Source organism: Eucyclogobius newberryi, unplaced genomic scaffold (genome assembly GCF_026437365.1).
Source record: "Eucyclogobius newberryi isolate DKJ021-1_F unplaced genomic scaffold, fEucNew1.0.hap1 SCAF_21, whole genome shotgun sequence".
NCBI classification, from domain to species: Eukaryota; Metazoa; Chordata; class Actinopteri; order Gobiiformes; family Gobiidae; genus Eucyclogobius; species Eucyclogobius newberryi.
Genome location: NW_027315846.1, coordinates 28,602,352 through 28,618,944, shown reverse-complemented (window position 1 = coordinate 28,618,944; position 16,593 = coordinate 28,602,352). Strand labels below are relative to the sequence as shown.

The 16,593-nt window shown below is 43.6% G+C and overlaps 1 protein-coding gene and 1 long non-coding RNA gene across 3 annotated transcripts in view; one reads left to right on the top strand and one right to left on the bottom strand.

The window, feature by feature from the left end:
• The window catches only part of LOC140370223 (protein NLRC3-like), a 300,708-nt gene extending 285,397 nt beyond the window's left edge, over nt 1-15,311 (bottom strand). For both annotated transcript variants that reach the window (XM_072457277.1, XM_072457278.1), the window contains exons 1-3: nt 15,243-15,311; nt 12,876-13,006; nt 12,647-12,745 (exon numbers count right to left, since the gene is read on the bottom strand). In XM_072457277.1, the coding sequence (XP_072313378.1) occupies nt 12,647-12,745; nt 12,876-12,991 (215 nt within the window). In that variant the 5' untranslated portion in view covers nt 12,992-13,006; nt 15,243-15,311. The remainder of the gene's footprint in view (nt 1-12,646; nt 12,746-12,875; nt 13,007-15,242) is intronic.
• On the top strand, nt 6,715-6,915 carry LOC140370248 (uncharacterized). Its single transcript, XR_011928354.1, has 2 exons — nt 6,715-6,751; nt 6,806-6,915. It is a non-coding gene; the product is annotated as an uncharacterized lncRNA (long non-coding RNA).
• Nucleotides 15,312-16,593: the final 1,282 nt, after the last annotated feature.

Below are 16,593 nucleotides of genomic sequence, written 5' to 3'. Positions count from 1 at the left end.
CACATTGTGTTAAAAAAAAAAAATAGTTAATGAGTGTTTTATGTGAAATAGTTAGCCATTTCTTAAATGTCCTGTTATTTGTTTACAGCTTTGATGCCAAGAGCCGAGAGTCACAGCACAGAAGAGTGCACAGACGAAGAAGAGGATGAGGATGTGATCTCTGATGTAATTGGACTCTGGTGGTGTACATATCATATCTATTATCTATTATCTCATATATTCAAAGCCATGGACCCGTTACAGTTTCTATACCTGGCCCTGGCATCTGTTTATAAGAGTTCTTCTATTAAGAGTGTTTTTTAAACTTCCTATAAGTTACTGTCCTTTCCCCCTGTATCTACTGCGTTGTAACATTAAAGGCTCTTATCTTATCTTTTGTTGTTTGTGTTGAATCATGAATCACCTGTGAATTATGTTTATCGACAAATGCAATGAACCCTATTCTCATTCTGATTCTTTGATTCTATTCAGGGCCTTTTGTAATCCAAGTATTTCCATTTTAATATAGTAACTTCTAATTCTGATTCAAGTCCAGTTACCATCAATAACAATACTCCTCTTGAGTCTTGAGTGACAGCTGTAGGGGAAGGTGCTGTCAGTGTGACAGGGGGGAGGGCTTATCTCAATGAGATGCAAATGAGCCCCCCTGTGACTCTGGGCTCACTCCGGTGAGAAACTTTGGAAGCCGTTTTCTCAGTGAATGGGTTTGAGAGTTGTATACATTCAAATGACCACAACTTACTCAGATATTATCAGATCTACATGAGAGAGACATCATTGGAAAGCTTTGAATTCACACTTTCAGAATCTGTGAATAACTCAAAATGTCTCCGGGTAGACATGTAACTGGATTAGCCACGTTCAGTCACATATATATATATATATATATATATATATATATATAGATCTATAGATATATCTGTTCTGCGCACGCTGTAGAATAAACACCAGATTGATTTAGTCTCAAAGTAGTGTTGATCTGAAGTTCTATCGTTTCTCACTCAGTCGCGCGGAGCTGCGCATCGCGGAGCAGACAGCTGTGGGGGACACACTACTTCACGGGTTGGGCGGGGGAGCCAGATCGCTCTTTGTAAGGGTGGGGGCGAATATTAAACCAAGCGGTTTGCATTTCCAGGTTGGTGAGGGGGTCCAAGGTCAGGGTGATATTTCTTAACTATTATGTTAAGGGTGTTGCACAACCCTTATTATTATCAATTATATACTTAGAATAGAATACAAAATGTGAAAAAAGCATGTTATGGCACCTTCAACCTGTAAATAGCACTCTTAGGTGTTACAAATCTCAGTGAGGACAGGTCCATACCTGAGAGTGTCCAGTGTGCAGTGGGGGTCCTCCTGTAGAGCAGACAGGAGCTTTACTCCTGTGTCTCCTGGATGGTTGTAGCTTAGGTCTAGTTCTCTCAGATGGGAGGGGTTGGACCTCAGAGCTGAGGCCAGAGAAAAACAGCCTTCCTCTGAGACCAGACAACCTGACAGTCTGAGGACACATATGATTCTAATCAGTCAAGGACATTTAATCCAAATTACGCAAATAACAAGTCCTCTATCTTTATTTCACTTTATGTTGTTATTTTCCAATATAACCACCAACAAGTTATGTAATAATAGTGAATAATATTAATCTCTCTGACCTGAGCTGTTCCAGTTTACAGTGAGGACTCTTCAGTCCAGCAGACAACATATTCAGCCCTGAGTCCTTCAAGTCATTGTGACTGAGGTCCAGGACTCTCAGACTAGAGGAGTGGGAGCTGAGGACTGAGGACAGAGCTTCACAGCTTCTCTCTGACAGGTGTAATGGCAGAAAATGGGTCATGTCATGTCATTCTAATGTTGTTTTAGGCCATGACATGTCACGGAATTAATATCTTTGTTGTTCTCCTGTGTGCAGATGGGATAAGAATATGAGGTCCTGATTATACTGAATATCTACTGTCCGGCGCCTCTTAATCATCAATTAATGCGTCAGGACCGGATTCAGTGTGGAAATGGTCTTAAATTAAACCTCTGAAGAGAGAGCTGGAACCGTCACGGACGTGATAGTCTGGTCTATCACGTCCGAAAGCTTTGTCTGCTTCCTCCGTCCATGTCAGTTTGTCATTAGTCCTAAGGCCTTTTCCATGGATTAGTGCACCTAAAGGAGACTCCATTACAGAATAATTTGGAATGAACTGTCGTTGCTGTGGTGCCAAACCCATACACTATCTTATCTCAGATTCCTCCAGAGGCAAAATATTTCACAGTTGTGGATCTAGCTAATGCTTTTTTCTCTGTCCCCGTTCACCAGGATTCGCAGTTTTGGTTTGCTTTTGAGTTTCAGAATCGACTCTGGACTCTCACACGGCTGTGTCAGGGGTTCGTGCATTCTCCAACATGGTACAATGCAGCGCTGCGAGATTCATTGGCTCCCTTGCGACTGGCACCAGGTAGCTGCCTGCTACAATATGTGGATGACATATTGTTGTGCTCGCAAACCGAGGACCAATGTAAACAAGATACGGTGACCTTACTCAAACATTTGCATGCAGAAGGCCACAAGGCCAGTCTCTCAAAATTGCAATATGTTAAAAAGGAAGTAATATTTCTGGGTCATGTGATATCTAAAAATGGCAAAAGCATTACGACGAAGCGCGTTTCAGCCATTCAGAATATTCCGAAACCAATAACTAAGAAACAATTGATGTCATTTCTAGGAATGTGTTCATATTGTCGACAGTTCATTCCAAATTATTCTGTAATGGAGTCTCCTTTAGGTGCACTAATCCATGGAAAAGGCCTTAGGACTAATGACAAACTGACATGGACGGAGGAAGCAGACAAAGCTTTCTGTGAGTTGAAAATGGCTTTACAGAAGCCTCCAACTCTGGGGTTACCTGACCCAACAAGACCTTTCACACAGACTGTTGACGAACGCAACGGCTGCATGACTTCTGTCCTCTTACAGGCGCACGGGGGCTCCCTGCGACCTGTGTTTTTTTTCTCTGCTAAGCTGGACCCCGTTGCAGCCGGCATGCCACGATGTCTACGCGCGGTGGCGGCTGCTGAAAAAGCAGTCTTGGCCTCGCGTGATCTGGTGGGCTATGCTGAGCTAACGCTGCTTGTGCCACATGCTGTCTCTCTGATCCTGCTGGAACAGAAAACTTCGCATCTTTCTGCTTCCCGATGGCTCAGGTACAACACAGTTTTGCTTGAATTACCTAACGTCACAGTAAAACGATGCACACAGCTTAACCCTGCCACCCTCTTGCCCACCCCTGAAGAGGGCGAAGCTCACTGTTGCATTTCTACAATCGAACAGGTGTGCACCCCGAGACCGGATCTGAAAGAGGAGCCACTTGTTAACTCTGACTTGGTTTTTTATGTAGATGGATCAGCATCTCGAGACACCAACACGGGACAGAACCGTGTTGGCTTTGCAGTATGCTCTGAGTGGGATGTGGCGGCCTCAGGCCCACTGCCCTCTCATTTCTCTGCACAGACTGCAGAATTGGTGGCTCTGACAGTCGCATGCACATTGGCGAAGGGTCAGTCCGTCACAATTTTCACAGACTCTCGCTATGCGTTTGGTGTATGCCACGACTGGGCGGGGTTGTGGCGACACAGGAACTTTTTGAAATCGGATGGTAAGCCTATTCTGAACTGCACGCAAGTTGGGGAACTCCTGACGGCGATCTTGCTCCCATCTGATATTGCTATATGCAAATGTCAAGCTCATACTAACAGAACTGACCCAATTTCACAGGGAAACAGCAGAGCGGACAAGGCAGCCAAGGCCGCATCTTATCTCTGCAGACAAGAGCAAAATGAATGTTTTGTGTTTAATAACACTTCTCTTCCAGAGTCCTTATCAACCATGCAGGAATTCTCCACGTCAGAGGAAATCTCTGTGTGGAAGAAGGCGGGGGCTGAGAAGTGTGATGGCATTTGGGTTGGGCCTAACAAAAAATCCGTTTACCTAAACATTTTTTCAGGCAGATGGCGCTGATCTCACATGGACGCGACGACTCAATGCTAGCTTACTGTATAGAATTGGAAGACCGGTTGTCCTCAATTTCTGCACAGGTGAAAGCCGCTCTCCCAAAGGCAGCAGAAGCTGTCCTCCACAACTTCAAACCAGGTGACTGGATCTTGATCCGAGAGCCGAGGAGGAAAAGGTGGTGTTCCAAAAGGTGGATTGGCCCGGTCCAGGTCCTCCTCATCACTCACACCGCAGTGAAAGTCGCAGAACGGGGCACCTGGGTTCACGCATCTCACTGCCGAGCCATCTTCAGCACACCTGCGGAGATCAACGACAACGCGGGTGTCGGTCCACTCGTGGGTCGGACACAAGGGGCAACCACTGAGGACGTCGTGGGACCTTTTTGCAACGATCTCAAGTTCGAGAAAGTCGGGGTCCGAGCAGGTCGTAAACCTCGAAAGGCACCAGAGCCCACTGATCGAGTGCTCCGAGCACGGGGCACGTTGCCAAAACCCGGCGCGGTTTAAAGCTCCACGTTCTTCTGCATCGTCTGGTAATATCTACACAAATACTGTCTTCATCGTCTTCATGATTCCTGAGGCTCACCCGGCTCCTCCTGGGGGGAGGAGTCCCCCGGAGCGTCAGAGCTCTAAATGGTATCTGACCGACAGAAAGGTCGAGCTCAACATCAGGTTGCTGAACTATAGAATAATGATTTATGCACTGGGTCTGTCAATAGTTCTGGCGTTGGGAATAATATGGTTTATCACTCTGCCTAGCTGGATGTGGCCACACAGAGAAAACAGAGTAGACCGTAACACTCGTACACTGCACTATGACGACACATCCAAGATCGAGTCTCTCACAGACACTTATAACCATTCCACCGTCTATACACTGAACTATTGGTATCGATATGCTAAATATGTAGCCGACAGTCACAAGCGGAGAGATTGTTATGTATGTACACACATGCCCATGGCAACCAACTCTCCACACGTGCTCCCTCTCCCTGTGCCTAATTTATCCAACATGTTACCTGGCACTCTAATTTCTAGAGATAATGTTAAACTTCTGAGTAGGATAGTTTGGTCTGTGTGGAGAGCGGTGATTCCTCTTCTCCCACGCAAGATTAAGTTCCGACCTCAGATTCACATCAGAGCTCCTAAAAATGTAAAACTAGACGCGGGTGCACTTTACTAAAAGGGAGCTGCTGTACCTACATTCCTGCTAATGATGAGGATGGGGGTGCGATCCAACAGGGACTCGCAAATTTGACCAGACTCCGTAATCTCATGGAATCTGAAACTGTCACTGCCACTCACCCTTTTTCTGTGTTAGGATGGGCTCTTACTTCCTGGCGTGACGTACTCATAAATTTTGGCATTATTGTAGGGGTAATCTTGATTCTGTTTTCTTGTGTTCTCCCATGTTTGTTCAAAGTGATTGGTAAAATGGTTTCTGCTCAATATGTGTCTGTTCAGGTTCCAGGGCCAGATAGAGACGCGTCTAAGCAAGACACAGGCTACATTAGTGATTCAGATGATGATTCAATCATCAAGGGAATGAGACCTTAAGCCAGTAAAACAAGAGCGGAGGCAAATAAAACTTTAACAGTTTTATTAATTTCTTTTAAACTGTTTTTAAAATCACTGATTCAAAGGGAAATTGTAATGACTTAAATTAAGACAAGAGATGGACTGAAATCTTTATTTTGATGAAATTAATCGAGCATTTTTTTTCTTCTTCCAGAAGTCAGCATCAGCCTGTCCGTCCTGAGCCCCATTCACAGGGGAATTCCTCCAGGTTTCTACTTTTATCCCAAAGTGGTTTTGTAGTTTTCTCCTACTCAGGTTTTCTACTTTTATCCCAAAGAGGTTTGGTAGTTTTTTCCTGGCCGGTGGAGGGGGTCTCGGGACGGGGGAGCTGGGGTTGACTTTATTAATATTTTTTATTAATTATTTTATCTATTTTTTATTATTATTATTATTATTATTTTGATTATTATTTTATTTCTAATTTCAAGGGTTCAATTTTATTAATTAGTGTTTTTAATCATTAAATTGGTCATTTTTTATTAATATTTTTTTTTGTTGATAATTTATCTAATTATTGTTATTATTCATTTTTTTTGTTGTGTTATTAATTATTAATTAATATTTTCTCTGATTGGTAATTGATTGATGATATGATATTAAACAGGGGTTTAAGATAATCAAAAGAGTGGTATTGTAATGGCAGAAAATGGGTCATGTCATGTCATTCTAATGTTGTTTTAGGCCATGACATGTCACGGAATTAATATCTTTGTTGTTCTCCTGTGTGCAGATGGGATAAGAATATGAGGTCCTGATTATACTGAATATCTACTGTCCGGCGCCTCTTAATCATCAATTAATGCGTCAGGACCGGATTCAGTGTGGAAATGGTCTTAGATTAAACCTCTGAAGAGAGAGCTGGAACCGTCACGGACGTGATAGTCTGGTCTATCTCTTTTTGAGCTGATTTGGGTTGTGATTATGTTATGTTTGTTACCACCTATAAAAGGTGTACTTTGTAACTTGTAAAGTTAGGTAGGGACAGAACGAACTTGTCTTAGGGAAAGTGAGGGTGTTTATCCACTGTGCACGTGAATAAACTTCCACCTTTTGAGAGAGACCGAGAGACTCTGTTTCTGCTTCAAGTTATTGCCTGGTTACTCTTTACTTGATCATTGTTTACAGGAAACTGCCGTAACACAGGTCACAGCTGCTCAGTCTGGAGAGAGACAACATTGTTTATGTAGAAGTTTGATCAAACCATTCTCTGTTAAACAAAGGTTACTCACAGAGCTTTGTTGGAGGCTTTGACCACTGGCAGCAGCCTCAGGAGAGCTTCCTCTGAAGAAGAGTATTTTTTCAGCTCAAATTGGTCCAGATCTTCTTCTGATGACAGTAAGATGAAGGCCAAAGCTGACCACTGAGCAGGAGACAGTCCACCTTCAGACAGACGTCCTGAACTCAGGTACTGTTGGATCTGCTCCACCAGAGAACGCTCATTCAGTTCATTCAGACAGTGGAGCAGGCTGATGCTCCTCTCTGCAGACACATCCTCATTCAGCTTCTTCTTGATGTATTTAGCTGTTTTCTGATTGGTATCGGAGCTACTTTCTGTCTGTGTCACCAGACCTTGTAGAAGGACCTGATTGGCAGACAGTGAAAGACCCAATAGGAAGCGAAGGAGCAAGTCCAGGTGTCCATTTGGACTCTGTAAGGCCTGGTCCACAGCTGTCTGGTGAAGGTGCCTTAGTTTTCTTTCCACACTGAATATTGTCGACTTCTGTGGTTTCTCTGAGAGCAGGTTGATCCCAGTGTTGATGAAGGTCAGATGGACGTGAAGAGCTGCCAGAAACTCCTGCACACTCAGATGGATGAAGCAGTAGACCATGTCCTGGTACAGGCCTGGCTCCTCTATAAAGACCTGTGTGAACACTCCGGAGTACACTGAGGCCGTTGCAGCGTCCAGCCCACACTCGCTCAGGTCCCTCTTGTAGAAGATCAGATTTCCTTTTTGCAGCTGCTCAAAGGCCAGTTTTCCCAGAGACTCCACCATCTTCTTGGTCTCTGGACTCCAGTGTGGGTCTGTCTCAGCTCCTTCTTCATACTTGATGTTCTTGACTTTGGCCTGAACCACCAGGAAGTGGATGTACATCTGAGTCAGGGTCTTGGGCAGCTCTCCACTCTCTCTGCTTTTCAACACATGCTCCAGGACTGTGGCAGTGATCCAGCAGAAGACTGGCATGTGGCACATGATGTGGAGGCTTCTGGACATCTTGATGTGGGACATGATTGTGTCAGCCTGGTCTCTGAACCGCTTCCTGAAGTACAGCTCCTTCTGTGGGTCAGTGAACCCTCTGACCTCTGTCACCATGGAGACGCACTCAGGAGGGATCTGATTGGCCGCCGCAGGTCGTGCGGTTATCCAGAGGCGAGCAGAGGGAAGCAGGCTCCCCCTGATGAGGTTTACCAGCAGCACGTCCACTGAGACAGACTCTGAGGGGTCAGTCAGGGCCTTGGTTTTGGTGAAGTCCAGAGGAAGTCTGCACTCGTCCAGACCGTCAAAGATGAAGAGCACCTGGAGGTCTTCAAAGCTGCAGAGTTCTGCTTGTGTTTGACTAAAGAAGTGATGAACAAGTGTCACCAAGCTGAAGCTTCTCTCCTTCAGCACATTGAGTGCTCTGAAAGTGAACGGGAACAGCAGCTGTATGTCCTGGTTGGCTTTGCCTTCAGCCCAGTCCAGACTGAACTTCTGAGTGAGCACTGTTTTCCCGATGCCAGCCACGCCCTTTGTCAGCACTGTTCTGATTGGTCCTTTTGTGTCAGCTGGGCCTTTAAAGATGTCTTCACATGTGATGGCTGTCTCTGCTGGGTCTGGTTTCCTGGAGGCTGTTTCCATGTGTCTGACCTCATGTTCCTGGTTGACCTCTGAAGACCCTCCCTCTGTGATGTAGAGCTCTGTGTAGATCTGCTTCAGAAGGGTGGGGTTTCCTGCTTTAGCGATGCCCTCAAACACACACTCAAACTTCTTCTGCAGGTCACACTTCAGTTTACGCCCACAAACTCCAGAATAAGTCCCTGAATAAAGACAACAGACACAGCCCTGAGTCTCTGAGAATATAAAATGACTGTGAGCACCTTGTTCAATGTGTTAAATGGTCCTACTGCTCCACAGACGCTCAGCCAGCTCCTTCTGCTTCATCCTTCTCAGGAAGTTCAGTGTGATCTTCAAAACAGCCTCACTGCTGCTCCTCTGCTCTTCATCCTCATCCTTCAGAGGCGCTAAGCATTCTGGGTAATCTGTAGTCAGAACCTTGTGGAGCTTCTTCAGCTCCTTCTGGACAAAAGTGAAGATGTCCTTCTCCAGAAGCTGAACAGACATATTATAAACAACACAAATGCAGTCAGAGTCAGGTCTGTGTGAAACAAGTTCTCATTCATCTGAACATTTACAAACTTTAGTATTTGACAGACCTTAAATACGGAGTCCAGCTGTGTCTGATGGTGCTGACCACTAGAGACCTCGTGACCCGGCTGCTCCACTCTGTCAAAGAGACTAAATTAACATTTATTCTTGTGTCAGTGCTATTGTAGAAACAGATTCAGTTGTAGTCATCTGGACACTGTTTTTAGAAAAGCAAGACATTTTGACTTACATCCAAGAGTCATTGTCAATCTACGGATTTGGTCCGAAAACTTAAATATTTAGCCTACTCTGAATAAGCCCCTCCCACTCGTCAAAACATCCTGATAATAGTCTTTACTGTTTACAGTTTCACCTTAATCTACTCATACTGGCCAAAGAAATCCTATTGTTAGCTTCTGCAGCTCCTCAATACTGATGAGTACTTGATTAGCATCAGAATGACCATGGCTGATGCCGCCCCATGGCTTCAAAATACTGCTATACACTACCGGTAGATTGATACATAAAGCTGTGCAAAATGTAAACAAATAGAAAAACAGGACAGACTATTCTCAGGAGGCTCCGCCCAGTGGTCAGGGCCTACTCAGGTTAGGATAAATACTTGAGTTCTCAGACCAAATTTGTATCTTCAAGAATGACTCTTGGAGGAGAGTCAAAATGTCTTGTTTTACTAAAACCGTGTCCAGATGATACAACTGAAACTTTTCTAAAATGGAACACTCCTGGGCCGCCTGGTCAAACTTTTAGAAAACATGGGATGTCATATCACTTTTATCTGCCAGTAAAAAATAGTTCCCTGGCGCCCGTCCTGAACTGTTTGGATGATGTCAAGGCTTGGCTGGCTATGGAAAATGGAAATTGTGGTTTTTCAGCCAAACAAAGCAGTTGATTTTAATTTAGAATTAGGGTCTCACCAACCCTACATCACGTTTACAGCCACCAACCTTGGCGTCATCATTGATGGAGATTTTAAGCTTGACAAGCAGATCAATGTGGTGGTTAAATCTATTTTTTTCACCTTCGGCATTTATCTAGACTCAAATGGGTTTTATCTTTTAGTGACCTGGAGCGGGTGATCCATGCTTTTATCTCTACACGTCTTGACTTCTGTAATGCACTGTACACTGGGATCAGCCAAGCTAACAAGCTAACACGCTAACAAGCTAACCTGTCACGCTTACAGTTCAAATCAAATCAAATCAATTTATTTTTGTAACGCCCAAAATCACAACAACAGTTGCCTCTGAGGGCCACAGGGAGAAATGAATCAACAATGTCTGTGGTGGCGATGGAGTCAGACAATGTCTGTGGTGGCGAGGGACGATGTCCCAGGGTCCTCTGTCCTTAGACTCTCCTTCTCGGCCAGGAAAAACTACAAAAAAAACCTCTTTGGGAAAAAAGCGTAGAAACCTGGAGGAGTTCCAGTGAAGGAGAGATCCGACTCTCACAGACGGACAGACGGACACGAGGGAGACTGGAGCTGGACCCACTCTTCAGGCAGAAGAGGGACCGTCTGAGTCGAGCTGGACCCACTCTTCAGGCAGAAGAGGGACCGTCGGAGGCGAGCTGGACCCACTCTTCAGGCAGACGAGGGACCGTCGGAGGCGAGCTGGACCCACTCTTCAGGCAGACGAGGGACCGTCGGAGGCGAACTGGAGCCACTCTTCAGGCAGATGAGGGACCGTCCACACAGGGCAGGGACCACTTCACCAGGGGAGGGGCATCTGGGTCCACAGGTCCTCAGAAGTGAGAGAAAGAAAAGAAGGCGGTGAACAGTTTGCAAGTGGAATCAAAAAATAAATATTAATAATAATATCCTAGGGCAGCGTAGCTAAAGCTGTGGGTTTATGTTTCTGTTCCTAACTACTCTGACCATAAGCGATTTCGAAGATAGTGCAGCACGACTTGTAACAGGCCCACATCGTAGAGAACATATTACACCTCAATCATTTTAGAGTTGATTTTAAAATGTTCTTGTTTGTTTTTAAAGTGCTTCATGGCCTGGCCCCGCGTACATTTCAGACCTCAGTGTCCCCTACACTCCTGCGCTCGCTGAGGTCTGAGGGCCAGTTCCAACTTCTTCAACAACGAGACTCAAAAGCCGAGGCGACCGGGCCTTTTCTGTTGTTGGCCCCAAACTTTGGAACGCTCTTCCTCCCACTCTTCCTCCTTCAGTTGATGCTTTTAAATCTTGTTTAAAAACGCACTTTTATTCACTGGCATTTGACCCGGCATGAGAATTGTGTGGTCCTCCAACCGTCTTTTATTATTTTTGAATATTTCATATTGTTGTTAATTTATTTTTATTTTGTTTGTACGTATTTATGTAGTTTTATTTTAATTTTTTAACATATTTTGCTTGTGTTTATTTTGTACTCGGTGCAGCACTTTGGAGACTTTGTGATTGGACAAATGAGGGATGTTGATGTCCCATAGACCGGTCACTCCTGAAGGACTCACAGCTGGGGAATTCTGCAGAAGATTCTGGTTTGTGCTGGAGTCTGGTGAATTTAAAAAACAATGAAAATGTTTTTGGGATAAAAAACACTGATTTAGAAGACAATTTAGATGAATCACACATTTTCTCTCTAAACTGAAATAGTTGAAGTAAACACTAGAAAAGCCAGAGAAACTGAGCAGCGCCAACATCCCCAGAACGCTGATGGTGAACTTCTACAACTGTGCCATCACTTCTGATCTGACCTATGGATTTTTAGTTTGGTTCTCCAACGTGTGGTAAAAACAGCTTGGACTTCTCTCCCAGAGATCAGTCCCATCTACACCAGCCGCTGTCTGAAGAGAGAGCACAACCTCCTGCATGAGCCACACCACCAGCTCTACACCTGCTCCACCTGCTGCCCTCAGGGAGAAGGTACAGGTCCAAACATACCAGAAGCACCAGACTGAGCAAGAGCCTGTATCCTCCTGCTGTGAGGCTGCTGAACAGTGGCCCCTCCCCTCTCTGGACAAGAACCACACCCACCAACACAATAACAATCATGAACCTCCACATGTCTGACTGTATGTCCTTGAAATATTCAACAGAATTACTCAAACTGTATTTTATTTAACACTACAGACATTAAATCATGTATTTGTCAGTTTGCTATTTGAACAGAAAAGCAACAACAGCATTGCCCAGTCTGCACCTAAAGATGTTTTATTATATAATTAAATAAATGTCATAGAATTCTCTGGAACATTTCGACTTCAAAGATCTTTTCTCAAAATGCTTTCTCCCACAGAGACATAAAGATCAGCCTAAAGTAGCACCTACACACACCAAACGTTACAAACTTGGACTTAACATGATTTTGACTAATCGTACACAAGGATTTTTTGAAAGTTTAGACTCCAAGAAATGAAGCAAAATTTGATTTTTTACACCACGTTTTCAGAAAGATCCAGTAGATCAGAAATCCAAAAACACGTCTGTTTAAAAAAAATAATAATCTGACATGTCAACAAAATGAAGCAAGAAATTTGGTTCTGACCATTTTCCCAGAAACTGATCAAACTGATTCAAACTGATATCTGTAAAGTCTTTTTTTCTGTCCTCTTCACCTGCAGCGTCTCTTAACTCACATTTACTCAAAAGAGGTGATTATGTGGTAGTTGCAGCTCACTTCCAGATCCTTATCATATCAAGCAGTGCTTTAATACCTTTGATGTAATTATTATATCCCATAACACACAGATGTGACTCACGGCTCTGTCCTGAAGGTCATTGGTTCAAACATAGACCTGTGACTCCTGAGGGACTCACAGCTGGGACCAGGTTCAGACCGAGGATGTTTCTGGTGGATCCTGGTAAAGACAAACACAGATCAAATGGAAAAGATTAAAAGCATTTGACTTTGACTTAACTCCAGTTACTCCTAAAACAGTCCTATAAACACACATCAATAATCAGATCTAATGATTGTGTCTGACTTACTGTGGATCATGTTTGTTTTTAAAGTCAATGATTCGTCCAATGGAGCGTTCACTTGTCACTTCTCCCCTGCTGGTGGTGGGAGGTACTGCGTCCTCTCTGTGCTCTCTCTGATCCATGCTCAGTCCAGAGTCCTACACAATGACATCACACTGTTTAACCCCGCCCACTCATCACATGGTTTATTTATTTCTCCATAATATTCAATATGAAATGGCACATTACAAATACAAACAACAAACATATAAGTCTAAAATAAGTGTGTACATTTCTGTTGTTCTGGTTGTACATGTGTGCTGATCTGTCACATCAAACTAAAGGACAAACAAATGAACAGGTTGTTTACTTGTCCTTATATTGAAATAAACACAGACTACATGAGCCATCAGCCTGTTCTGTGCAGTCTGCACTTTAGTCAAGTGTTTCATCTCATGGAGCCTCAAGAAAACACATTCACATCAAACTGTAACATATGAGATTCAAACTGAACTAAAACCAGTCACAAATTCAGTGGGAACCAAAAGGACCAAAACAGGAACATTTATTTGGGTTTAGAGGAAGTGACAGCAGCAAAGTCCTACACTGCCCCCTACAGACACAAGTCAAGTTCTACAGGGAAATGATAAACAACAACAAGTGATATTAGACAATTATGAGTGAGGCAAAATCTACAAATAGGTCAATAATCTAAACAGAACTATGACTAACAAATGTAAAGTCATAAATACATTCAGCACTCATTATAAATAATTACCAGTCAAACCAATCTGAAGTTTTAATTAAACTAATGATATAACAAGGCCTATAACCAGGAAATAAACCAAGGCCTAATTCAGGACTAAACCAGGTCTAATCCAGGACTAAACCAGGACTAAACCATGACTAAACCAGGACTAAACCAGGACTAAACCAGGTCTAACCAGGAATAAACCATGTCTAAATCAGGACTAAACCAGGACTAAACCAGGTCTAAACCAGGACTAAACCAGGATTAAACCAGGTATAATCCAGGACTAAACCAGGTATAATCCAGGACTAAACCAGGTATAATCCAGGTCTAAACCAGGACTAGACCAGGACTAAACCAGGTATAATCCAGGACTAAACCATGTCTAAATAAGGACTAAACCAGGAATAAAACAGGTCTAAATCAGGACTAGACCAGGACTAAACCAGGTATAATCCAGGACTAAACCAGGTATAATCCAGGACTAAACCATGTCTAAATCAGGACTAAACCAGGACTAAACCAGGACTAAACCAGGAATAAAACAGGTCTAAATCAGGATTAAACCAGGACTAAACCAGGACTAGACCAGGACTAAACCAGGTATAATCCAGGACTAAACCATGTCTAAATAAGGACTAAACCAGGAATAAAACAGGTCTAAATCAGGACTAGACCAGGACTAAACCAGGTATAATCCAGGACTAAACCAGGTATAATCCAGGACTAAACCATGTCTAAATCAGGACTAAACCAGGACTAAACCAGGACTAAACCAGGAATGAAACAGGTCTAAATCAGGATTAAACCAGGACTAAACCAGGTCTAAACCATGACTAAACCAGGTATAATCCAGGACTAAACCAGGTATAATCCAGGACTAAACCAGGTCTAAACCAGGACTAAACCAGGTATAATCCAGGACTAAACCAGGTATAATCCAGGTATAAACCAGGACTAAACCAGGAATAAAACAGGTCTAAATCAGGACTAAACCAGGACTAAACCAGGTCTAAACCAGGACTAAACCAGGTCTAAACCAGGACTAAACCAGGACTAAACCAGCACTGAACCAGGTATAATCCAGGACTAAACCAGGACTGAACCAGGTATAATCCAGGACTAAACCAGGTCTAAACCAGGACTAAACCAGGAATAAACCATGTCTAAATCAGGACTAAACCAGGACTAAACCAGGTCTAAACCAGGACTAAACCAGGACTAAACCAGGTCTAAACCAGGACTAAACCAGGTATAATCCAGGACTAAACCAGGTATAATCCAGGACTAAACCAGGTATAATCCAGGTCTAAACCAGGACTAAACCAGGAATAAAACAGGTCTAAATCAGGACTAAACCAGGACTAAACCAGGTCTAAACCAGGACTAAACCAGGTCTAAACCAGGACTAAACCAGGACTAAACCAGGACTGAACCAGGTATAATCCAGGACTAAACCAGGACTAAACCAGGTCTAAACCAGGACTAAACCAGGTATAATTCAGGACTAAACAAGGACTAAATCTGGACCAAACCAGGTCTAAACCAGGACTAAACCAGGACTAAACCAGGACTAAACCAGGACTAAACCAGGTATAATCCAGGACTAAAGCCAGTGTTGAATCTAATCAAAGTAGTCAAACCTGAGCGGATCCAAAGAGTCCAAAGTGTCCCAGAGAAAAGTGTGCGGCTGAAGGAAGAAACCTGTTTGTGTGTTCTTCCTGGAGTGACTCAGAGCCGCTCCTCTATTGGCTGTGGTCCAGGTGGGCAGGGCTTCACACAGGTGAGTGACAAGAGGTTACTGCTGAGGACACAAATATGGCAGGACCTGAAGGCTTTATTAGACAGGTGAAATGGGGAAGAGAGAGGAGGGAGGACATGCAGCAAATTGTCGTAGCTGGGATTCAAACTCACAACACTTTGCGGCATATGTGCTGCCGCCTAAACCACTCCAGAGTATTTATTTTCACTTTTGACTTTTGACTCGTGGCTGAAAACACGTTAAGACTCATATTTTAGAACATTTTCACATCAGTTCATGGTTTAGTTTATTTGGTGTTGCTCTGAAAGCTTCTCCAAACTGAAGAAAGGTTGAAGAAAGAGCAAAAGTCTCCATAGTTGTGGTTTCCTCCTCTGTCTCTCCTCCTCCTCGTACGTCAGTTCTTAAGACACATTTTCAGATGAGAGTTGATCCTATCGTTTGGACGCTCTGACTCTCCAGTTTGCTCTCAGCTGGTGCAGCCCTCCTCCGCCCCATCAGCACCTCTCCAGAGCTCATCTTCTCATATTTGGACCTTCTCTTCCTTCACCAGTGTCTAGAGCTACTGCAGATTGTGGCCTGTTTATTATTCTGCAAACAACAGATTTGATTGACAGACAGAGAGCCAGCAGGACAGTCCACAAACGTGTTGATGGATTTGCTTTTCTGACATGTTGAAGACGCTGTCACGTTTAAATATATAGAGTGGTTTTAGAACATCCAGAGCTCTTCAGTCCCAGATTCTTTTGTGTAAAGTGTGAAACAAACACAAAGTGAACTAAACCAGTGAGAACACAAAACAAGGAGCAAAGATCTCATCATTACTGGATTAGAAACAAAACATCACAGCTTTGCAAGAGCCGCAGCTGGAGTCGATGAAGGTGAAGCTCCTCCTGAGGAATTACAGACACTTCAACAACAGATTTAGATATTTCTGAACAGTATAAACATAAATGTGTAAATGCACAACATCTCCAGTTACATACTGTCCCAAGCAAGGATCGTAGAATGAAACCATCCATTGTGATTCAGCTGGAGTCAAAGAAGCAAAAGATTGACCTACTGCGACAATCTAGAGAACTAAAGGCACAAGAGTCGACATGAATCAACATTTAACCAAGAAAAATACAGAAGTGGCTAAATGTGGACGCTTTCTCAGGAAACAAGACAAAAGACAAGCGACCTGGACAAGGAATGTGAAAGTTTACATCTGACACAACAAAGAACTGGACAGA